The sequence below is a fragment of the Cyprinodon variegatus genome, unplaced genomic scaffold, assembly GCF_000732505.1.
Source record: "Cyprinodon variegatus isolate N-32 unplaced genomic scaffold, C_variegatus-1.0 Scaffold417, whole genome shotgun sequence".
In the NCBI taxonomy this organism is placed as follows: Eukaryota; Metazoa; Chordata; class Actinopteri; order Cyprinodontiformes; family Cyprinodontidae; genus Cyprinodon; species Cyprinodon variegatus.
Window position 1 is genome coordinate 340092 of NW_015150870.1, and position 11079 is coordinate 351170.

The 11079-nt window shown below is 39.7% G+C and overlaps 1 protein-coding gene across 7 annotated transcripts in view; it reads left to right on the plus strand.

Moving 5' to 3' along the window:
• enah (enabled homolog (Drosophila)) overlaps window positions 1–11079 on the plus strand; it is a 136888-nt gene that overhangs the window by 109808 nt on the left and 16001 nt on the right. For all 7 annotated transcript variants that reach the window (XM_015388245.1, XM_015388244.1, XM_015388242.1 and 4 more), the window contains one exon: window positions 5402–5730. In XM_015388245.1, coding sequence (XP_015243731.1) covers window positions 5402–5730 — 329 coding nt within the window. The remainder of the gene's footprint in view (window positions 1–5401; window positions 5731–11079) is intronic.

The window sequence follows — 11079 nt, forward strand, 5'->3', positions numbered from 1 at the left end:
GTTTTTTTTTTCACTATTTTTCACGTTTCCAGGAGTTGCAATTGGTGTCTGAGTTGAGCTGGATGCCGGTGGCTTCTGAGTATGTACAAAATGGATCATTAAATTATAACCCTTTGATTGATTGCTAGGTCGGACAAATGCATGCGATTGACGTCACATCCTCAAAACAACACGGGAACTCCAGACTCGAAGACAAATCTGGAAAATAGGCTAGAAGGGTTAAAGATGCATGTAGTCGGCTCATTAGACGATGTTTTAGTTGTAAAGGTTCAAATAAAAAGGCCATAAATTTGACTTTTTTCCCCTTGTAAATGTGTGCTGGGGATAGACCTTAGTGAAAACCAGTCTGATAGTGCAGAGTGGGGAAGTAGCTTGTTTTTTTTTACTGAAAACTATTATTTTGGCCCTCTTCCCGGGTTAACATTCATGGAAGAAAGCTAACATTAGCCTGCCTTTCTATCTCCACTCCGTCTCTATTCCACCAATCAGAGACCCCCCTGCAGACCTTCACTTTTCACCTTTTGTGTAAGAAGCCAGGGAACTATGCTAAACTAACCATGGCTAACTGCTAATGTTGCTAACGCTGCATTCTATGAATAAGACACCAGGTACCAGGTGTTTCTCTTTTTGTTTAAATGGAGACTTGTGTATCATTTATCATTGGGACTTTTTGTCATGTAAATGGAAGAAAAATAAATAATGACTTCAAAAATTGGCAGCATGTCTGGGATCGGTTAGACTGAAATAATCCGTATCCCCATCAGCCTTAAAAAAACCTGTATCAGTCGATCTCGTTTTCAGGCTGTCAGTAATCATCCTGGTTTATGGTATAAACATCTATTAGCTGGTTGTTTATCTGCTTTCTTTAACCAGCTGAAACTGAGCTCTGTTAACAACATGTGGATATTTCTCAGTGGTTACATCACCAGCATCTCAGTGTTATTGCTGTGGAGCAGTTTTTCAGCACATTGTCCCAAATAAAGGTTTTATTTATGCGTTTTTCTTCTCTTTATCCTTCCTAAGCTCAGACTTTAAAAAGTGCTTTGCTCTGCAGCTGACCCTAAACTAGTCATTTGTTAAATTATTAAACTCCACTTTGTGAAACAACCCAAAGCAGTCGTTTTGTGGTTAACTGTGCAGCGCAAGGCAGATGGTAAGTGTACTTGAATAGGAAATAGCAGAGGCAAATAAAGAAATGGTGGAACCCCCACTGATCCTGCTGATTGGACTAATTCTGCTGCCATCACACTGTAAGCTAAATTTAACTATGAAGATGCTCTGCTGCTGTACCGAGCTGTGAATCCCACAGGGACTCATTTGCTGCCAGAGCGGATGTTTTATTGTGCATAAGCCCCCCCCCACCCCGAGGAGGGGACGGTAAACCCCTCAGAGATCCGTCTGTGCTACACTTCCATCAGCTAGGAATCCAGGTTAGCTCCGTGTTTCTGTAATTACATCAGTGAACCTCTGAGGTACCGTGAGAACTGGGACAGACCAGCGTGTGCACTAGTCAGGAGAGCTAGTTCAGAGCTGTTGTGTCTTGAGCCGAGGTTGCACCAATGTTTTTCTTTCGTTCCCTCCATGATCCTCAGCTTTTCAACCGTCCGTTTTGTCTCTGAATGAGCGAATCCCAAATAACCCTCAGCTGAAGAGAGAAACTGAAGCGTTTTATTGCAGAAACTGAAGGTTATGCAGCCTGATGACAGCGCAGCTAACTGTGTAATTCATCATAATACCAGCAAACAAAGCAATTAGAAGCTGCAAGGATTATATTTCATAACCTGACCTAGATCTCACTGAAGAACATGTTTGCTGTGCTGCTTTCCTGCACAAACGGTTAGAAATTTTAAACAAATGTTAAAGTCTAAATCACCCCAAAAAAGATTTTTTTTTTTCTTCCTTTTTTTGTGCAATTAAACTGTATAAACTGGGTTTATGTGATGCTTTTTATTTGTACTACTTATTTTAATGCATTTTTATATTATCTTTTAGTACTGCTAAATTGTGTCTCAAATCACTGCCTAAGAGATGAACTTAGACAGTTTGTATGAATGAAACAATGGTAATAGGAGTTCCTTTTCCCTGTGCTTTAAACCGTACAGGCAGGTTCACTCCTGCATCAGAGGTACAGGCTTGTGTCATCATAGTCCTGCTTCTGGCTAATAAGTCATGGGAAGCACCAGCTTCAGGCTTCACTTAGTCAGCACCTTGAAGCAAACAGCTAAAACTGATCCAGCTCCACAACCGAGGAGGTGAAAAGCTTCCACTGCTAAAGATCTATGCTTGGTGTAACCAGCAGCCTCCTTCTACTCACTGTCCACCATAGTAAAGCTAAGCTAGGCTAAGTTAGCTGCCACTTTTCCTATCCACACCCCTGCTCATACTCTTTTGTGGACTTTTACAGCATTTTTTGCATCTATTATTATTACTTCTGGTGCAGAATCCCTTCAGGTTGGCGTTGGCATCAAAACTGGAGGTAAATGTTTACACATTCTGGACCAGTCAAACTTTATAGAACATTTATTTATGCACTGCAAAAAGGATCTAGAAATAAGTAAAAATGTCTTAGATTATATGTATTCACCCTTAATTTAAGTAGGTAAATAAGATTTTTTTTGCCAATGGAATGGGCATTTTACTCTTAAAATAAGATAATTAAATTATATGCACTTGAAATAAGACAATGCAATTGTTCTTATTTTAAATGTAAATTGTTTTATTCTATTGGCAAAAGGTTTCACTTGCCTCCTCAATGAAAGAAAAATGCCCTTATTTTAAGAAAAAGTTACTTATTTTGATTTGAATTCTTTGCAGTGTTTTATTATTCCAGTAAAATTGATACTATGATTCTCCACCATTAGACGTCTTTTGGATATAATTTATTTTTATATTGTCTTGATGAGAAGGCTGTGGCTGTGACCTTTAAGTTTTAAAATACCGTTTCATTTCAAATAGCTCCTAACATCTCTGTGCCTCATGTGGCTTGGTTTTAAATCTCCCACCAACACTAAAGCGGCTAACTTTGAGTCTTCACTCAGTAGCAGGAGCCACACCAAAGACATGTCACCATGACAACGCGGCGTGGTTTCTTTTGGTTGTCAACCAAAAAAGTCTCAGCTGTACGGTGAATCCCTGGGAAAACAGACCATTATAGAGACAGAACACGTAAGATCGGGGTCACCATCCCTAAATAAATAAAATGCTCCGAAGGAACACTTCATAGATGAGCATCTGTTTTCGTTGTGTAAACCTGACTGGAGTTGATTCCCCTGCAGCTACAGACACATTAAACCCTGAAAGCTTCAGTGTAAGAAACAGGAACACGACATGTTTACAAGTCCTCTTCCACATGGACGTACATGTCAGGTTCCCAGCAGTGTGGGAATATCCTAAAGGAAAAATCCAAAGCAGTGAGATTAGAACAGAGCTAAATCTGACCAAACTATTGCTCTGATGTGTGTCAACACAAGACCAGTAACCTTTAACTGAAAGCAGCCTTCAAAACATTTCTCATGAACCTGCTGACAGCTCTGACATCATCTGTTGGTGAAAAAAACAAGTGGAAACATGAGTGTGAGCACATGTGCGTCCCTGGAGGAGGATGGAAGGAGGAGGGTGTGTATGAAGCGACCGTTATGCTGATGATTGAGTCAGCATTCAGAGGAACAGGAGGTGTGACGGCAGGCCACCTGATGTGGTGTGTCTGTGTGAGCTGGCACTCGTTTCCTGTCTTCTCTATCCTTATATGATTTATGCACCATCAACATGAAGGATCAATGTGGAGCCTTGGATGTGTGAACCTGATTGTTCACTACTTCCCACAGTGTCTGCTTCTTTTTTTTTCCAGAAGTGACTTTATTGGCTACTTTAGTCTGCACAGACAAGTCAGTTCAACCTTGGTTTCACACACTGTGCATGTGCAGACATTTACTATAAACAGATAAACTTAGGAGGAGATGAAATAAGAGGAGGGTAAGGCGAAGCTCAGGCTGAATAAAGCCAGGGAAGAAGATGACCAGAGTTTCTGCAGGAAGGAGACTCCTTCTGGACATCTGTCTGCTGAATGTCTATAGAATGAATTTTGCACCATTATTGTTGCAAAGCAGATCAATCCAGAAATGAAACTTTAAAAAAACGTATTAATCAATATAAAATTTTGAGAGCAAGTTTACAGTTTTCTCAGATCTTTTCTCATATAAATATATATATATATTTTTTTTTTTTTTTGTTGCAAATGCCATCACATTTTTTTTTTTACTTATTTTATATTTTCACATTTTATTTTTCAGATAAAGTTTTATAAATTTCATCCTATTCAGAATGTTTTTTCCAGATTATATTTTGACTTCTGTGGGTGGGCTTTCCTCTGGAGTGAGGAGGGGAGAAGCATTTCTATTGGCCTGAATTAATGTTTAGGTTTGAAGTCAATAGAATGTGATGTGTAAAATGAAACTTGGAAAGAATGCAATTCATTAAACTCAATCTGAAAAAAAAAAAAATCATGAAAAAAATAAAGTTAGGAAAAAAAGCAGCATTTTACAAAAATTTTAAAACTAAAAGAAAAATGAAAAAGAAATGTATTTAATAAAGGAAGAAAAATACAGGAAAGTTACTCTCAAATCAGGAAAAAAAGGCAAAGTTGCTTTCAAAATCTTACACTGATTAAGAATTGTTTTAAAGTTTAATTTCTGGATTACATTTTTCTTTTTCAACTTTCCATTTACAAAACGTGTTATTTTAAACCAAATGGTCTAAATGTTCCCTATAGAGTCTGCATTATGGCAGCATGTCTGTCAGTGTGTCCGTGTTCAGACTGTCTTCCTTTTGATGCCGTTTTACATTTTCTGCAGACACTAAATTGCAGGTTTCTCTTTAGAATTTAGTCATAAAGCTCTAATTGAAAATGCAAACGCTTCAGATTTTTTTGTGTAAAGCATCTTTATAATGTGGGAGTTTTAATTTTCTATAAAATGTTTGTTTTGACATTGTAAATTAGTCTGATCCATCCCTCCTCAGGCCGGTTCTTCTGTTCACAGGAGTCCTTGTTGTTCTTCTGTTGCCCTCTGCTGACACCTACTGGCCGAACTTGTTTCAGCACATCCTGCATCTTCGGAACCTCCTGCAGGAGAGCAATCACTGCTCATCGCATGCTGGCCCTTCACATGTCATATTAACCCTTTTTTTTGCTTCTTCTTTCTTATAGAATAAAGCTGCCTGCTGTGATTGCATAAGAGGATGATGTTCTACCTCTGAGAAATGATGATAATGAATTGTTTTATGTAATGATGTCTAATTCACTTGTGAGATTTCTCTTTCACCTGTTTTCCCTCCTGCTTTTACTCTTTTAAATGTTTTCCTCTTTGCTGACCATCTCCTTCTCTGCTGCTCTCTGTTCCTCCAGGCAGCTCCAGGAGCTGCAGAGACAGAAGGAGATGGAGCGGGAGCGCCAGGAACGAGAGCGCCAGGAAAAGGAGCGGCAGGAACGAGAACGTCAGGAAAAGGAGCGTCAGGAGCGGGAGCGCCTGGAGCGGGAGACGCTGGAGCGGCAGGAACGCGAGCGCCAGGAGAGGGAGGCGCAGGCGGAGAGGGAGCGAATGGAGCGAGAGCAGCAGGAGCGTGAAATGATGGAGAGAGAAAAGGCAGAGAGAGAGAGGCTGGAGAAGGAGCAGCAGGAGCAGTTGGACAGAGAGCAGCAGGACTGGGAGAGAGGGAGGCGCATCTCCAACGCTGGTGAGTGGATTTTCACACACATTTAGAAAATCAGGAAAAAAGTCTTATTACTAACAAACAATCCACTTCCTGGAACTGTTAACTTGTTTACCAGATTCTCTTGTTTATGATGATATTTAATTAAAGATGTTTTCTCACTGCTCATGTTTTCCTTCATTCAATAAAAAATGTTAGAACTACTGATGCTCAAACCCACAGTTCTTCACTTCAGATGCCAATATTTGAATTGGTATACAGTATCTCTGGATGCCGGTATTTTGTCTGATACCAGAGCTCTCTTTGCTTTAATGTTCTTCTCATTAAGGCTGGTTTATACACAGAAAGCAGGTCATCTGCGTGTGTGTTGCAGTTAACTCAGATATGCCCCGCCCCCTTCCGCAGACACTCTGCTGCACCTCCCCAAAATTGTAGGTGACCGCAGACAGGAGGCCTCTGATTGGTCAAATCTACATCCGCTCTACTCTATGCATATTTCCTGTTTGGTTCCTTACCGGCTTGTTTTGTTTCTTTGACCGCCATTGGGGAAAACGACTCGTGAAGATGGACCAGCTAGAAGAGCTAGATGCGCAAGAACGCTGGGACCCTTTTTCCACTTGGATCCCCGCTGTTCTTGGCCCTCATGTCCCTCCGTTGTCGCACAAACTTGCCCCCCACTTCCTCATCGCCTTGGCCGTATCTAGACCCACAAATAGTTCCTGATTGTCCGTCTTGCATTGTGGCGTGGAATAACATAGTGCAGAACCTGGCTCAATATTGGGCATAAATCAAAAATATCTGATCTGATTTTAGGAGGCTGTAATTAGCTCCTCTGAAGTTGCCTTTAGGAATCAATTTTATATCCTAAACATTAGTATAAGGTCAGAAGCGGAAGCCTTATAAACAAAAAAATTTTCAAACTGACTGGATTTAATAAATTAAAGACATTTGATCATTAAGGGGTAACTTTCCTGCTGTGTTTTCTTTTATATCAATATTAATACAGATATGAATGTTTAATGTTAGTTCGAATGTGGATGGAAATTAGCTTTATTTCAGCTGTTTTTAACCATAAAGTGATAGCTAGATATAGGATGGAACGTTCTACCCATTTTTTTTTCCTTTTTTTGATTTGTTCTGCTTTTTTTTTCTCAAATTCTCAGTCATTCTTTTCAAACATTCACAAAACGCGTATAAAAACATAAGCTCTCATTTTTAACCAGATCTTTATACCACAGGGTGTTGCCTTATAAACCTCCTTAGGCTATTAGAACTTAAACATACTAACTGGATCTTCTGTATTATTCAGTCCCTACAGAATAGATTCTGCTCGTCACTGCAGACCGTTCCCTATGAGTCCCACAATAAACCAACCCAGTTTATAATACAAGACAGGATTTCTCTTACGCCCTTAAGTCTATTTATTTTGCATTTGAAACCTTATTTTCAACAGCAGCTCTTTCATCTTTAGGTTAAGTTAGATGAGTTAAATGTAGGCGGGGCCCTGATTTCATTGGGCTGTGATTGAATCTGGGACTGGGTCAGCAGGGAAGGCTGCGTTGAATGGAGCGCTCATTTAGTTAGCATACGCACGCATAAACACCACACACACGCTAAATTAGAGTTACTCACACTAAAAATACATCATCAGGAAGACAGGCTGAGACCCCGGAGGAGGGATGTGTTGGTATGAGCACACATGCATGTAAAAGCTGCAGGGCAGGCAGGCGGATGGGGGTAGCCTCACATGTCAGGCAGAATAACATGCACTTCACATGAGAGGCTAAATGCAAATAAACCATCAGGCTGCAGGATGGGATCTGACATTTCCTGCTCCATGGAGATCAGATTTTATTTGTCTGTTGCAGAATCGGTTTGTGTCGCTGTGTTTCAGGCTGTTAGAACCTGCTGCTCACACACCTGAGGCAACGCTAACAGTTTCAATCTACATGCTTCTGTTTAACAACCTGAAAGCTGATTCTATTTTTTTATTTAGTTTAGATTATGTTTTTACAGCTGATCGAAAACAGGATACAGTTTTCTAAAAAATCTCGTAATAAGGATTTTAAACCAGCATTAGGTTACTGATAAATGCACAGATGTGAGATTTTCTAGTAGGATAATAGGGATCTAAATTCCTCCACCATCCTTCTATTCTTCTGTTATCAGACAGGAGAGTTGGACCATAATAACACATGTATAGACTAGGAAAAAAATTTAATCGTAGTCGACTTACAGTAGGTAGAAGGACAGAGAAGCTGGTGTAAAATGGGGTGTTTCTCAGTCTCCTTTAGAGGCCATTAACCAAACATGCCGTGTATTTACAGAGTGTAACTAGCTGGGATCAGACCAGTTGTGTGTTTCTTCCTTAATTAGGATGCAACATGAAGATGTAATTAACTACTGCAATTATCAGGCGCTGGATATTAAAAAGTCGGTAGGACTGTTTTTATTTTAAACATTTAATGAGCATGTAGCACCAGACTGAACCCTGAACGAAAACCCAAATCAAATCACCAGACTTAGACCTACACACAATTTCTTCCAGCATTGGTTGTAGGAGGCAGAGCAGACGCTAATCTGAGGGATTAACAACTTTACATTACTTAGACCGCATATGGCAGCTTCTTCCAAACACCACTCAGGCTGTTAGCTGCTGCTAGAGCACAATGCAATTAAGGTAATTACCTCAAACAGAGACTGATTCAGGTTAGATTAAGGACGAAATAAACCAAGTGGAAAATTAGCACTCTGCCTTTCTTTGCTGTTCCAAACCTCTGATTAATCTACTCGGCGTCATTCAGGATGTGTGCAGCTTTATGTAAGCACAAGGTAGCCGTCCATTTAATCAGTGCCTGTCCAAGCTTTACGCATCATCAGCATGGATGTCTCAAAGGTTGTTACGGTGCCTTTCTGCTTGGGGTTAAACAATGATGTGCAGAAACAACTGTTACAGTAGGTGGCTGTGCTGCTGTTGACATAAAAATTGGGAAAAGAACGCATCCATTTTAAAAAAGAAGAATAAAGGGAAGTTTGTTGTTGGAAGCAGTCGCTGCTGATGGCAGCTGCCCTGTGGTTTAGTAAGGGTGTTTATTGATTAATTTGATATGGATTGGACTGATCCTTCTGATAAATGTTTGGTTAGTGCCCATGTAAAAAAAAATTAAGCTTTGCTCCCTGTTGTTTTACTAAGGATGAGGACCTAAAATGTAACATAAACTAAGCTAATCTAAAAAAAGTAAGACAAGATCACAGGTTGGAGCTCTCTTAAGTAAGAGACTCGGATTAGATATAACAGATGATTGAAAACTCCTTTTGAGACTCCGATCTGTTAAAGTGGTTCTCCAGGGATCAACAAGGGTTAAACTAAAGATGTTTTAGAACTGATTTATGCCCTTTAGTTTCTTTTAGGTAGTTATTAGCTGTGCTTTTCTATTACTCAGTTTGGTTATATGAAAGTTCCTCGTGAAAAACAGGAGTCAATAACGGGAAAACTGAATGAGACAAGATCTGCATGATCTAAGAATGATGGAGGAAGAGATAACCACCCGTTAATGTTCATCTATTATGTTGTCTTTGCTTGTAGCTCAAAATATTTTGGTAATTACCATTTTCAGTATTTTATACCTTTATATGAGATATTGTGATTAGTATCTAATATTTCTATTTTGAAAAGTCTACGAAGAGGAGAGAGGAAGAAGATAGGAAGACTGAATGAGAGTGGAGGAAAATAGGAACACTGAGGGAAAGAAAAGATGAAGAGAAGAAAGAGAAAAAACTTGGATAGTAAAGCAGAGAGCAGGCAGAAGAGAGCTGCAAAGAAAAGGACGTCAGTAACCAGCCATACACATCTGAATGAATCAATTTGTCCAGTAATTATTATTAGCATGTACGACTCTAGGCCTAGTAGTGGCGCCTCGTTGCAAACATCACTAGCTATAGTGGCTAATATACGATCTATTAATATATGTCTATGATTGGATTGGTTTAATGTTGATCTACAGAGATTTTTAACTTGCACACAGGTTGCTTTCAAGCCTTTATTTCTGTTCATTTGATCATTTGCTCACTAACTGAAATTTCGTACTGATATATTGATAAAAGAATTGGATGTAATATTTGCTAAAAAGTAGTTTTTAACCTTTAGTCTGACAAATCAGCTGAGATTTTTTGAATATGCTGGTTCAATGCAGGATATTAAGCTTTATTCAAACACTTTAGCATTTGTTCATAGAAAAAGCGTCTTCTGGGCCGCTGTGGACAAAGACGTACAGAGAAGAAAAACAGGCTTTAGTAGAAACAGGGAAGGCAGACTGAACTTTAATCTGCATTCTGGTGAAATGTTTCATGGTCAGAGGTTACAGAACATAAACAGATTTACCACAACAATAAGTTTATTCACAAAAGTCGAATTTAGGCTTTAAAATTAAAGAACATTGCACCACCTATAAGGCATGGTGGTGGCAGCATCATACTTGGGGACTACCTCCATGTTCTTCATCTTAACTCTTATAAGATGAGATGAAAATGTGTGAATCCAGCATACATGGAAGCTGGTTTTTAAACTGATACATCAGGCTAAAGCCGGGCATACACTTTGATTCTTTTTCAATCGTTGCACGCAGCCACAGCTCACACCGTACGACGAAACCGCAGGGTTTAAAAGTTCACCATATATGTTCTCACACTGAGCGACCCGACGCTCTGATGCGATCTACCTGCTCACACTGTACGTCTAAAAACCACGTGTGACTCGGGTCCGCAGTGAGATGGAACTACTCAGACTCGTCTATCTGGAGGCTAAACGACTAGAAGAGAAGAAAGACTGAAGTGTCGAAGTGTCAGAATGATAAAATCATTCTGGCTTAAACATGTATATAAATGTACTCTTTATCAGACCATATTGTCCCAAAATTTAGAAAATTTCTATTTAAAAAAACAAATCCTGTCTTAAAATCTATGTTTTTATTTTTGTTTTCTTATCCAGGCCAGTTAGTTCAGTCTGAACACCTAAATTCGGCCAATCATATATCAACGGTCATCTGTCAAATGTTTTCGCTCATAGCATCTTGATTCATGTGTCGCAGCTAATATACGCAACGGTTGTAATCAGAAATCAGAATAATTTCCTTTCCCATTGAGTTCCGTCCCAGTGTTCACGGGGATGGACGTCTGTGTCTTCAGCAGGCGTAGAGCTAACAGAACTGGCAGCGTTGCGAGGCAAGGGCTCAAACATGTACGGCTGGAAGCCTTCTACACCAAACCAAGCTTTTGCCGCCCTGGCATCCCTTTCCACAACAACTTCGTCCCCGCTTTCCTCCTCTAAATAAAAGAAACCTATGATAGAGGCGACTCATCCACAACCTCCGACAC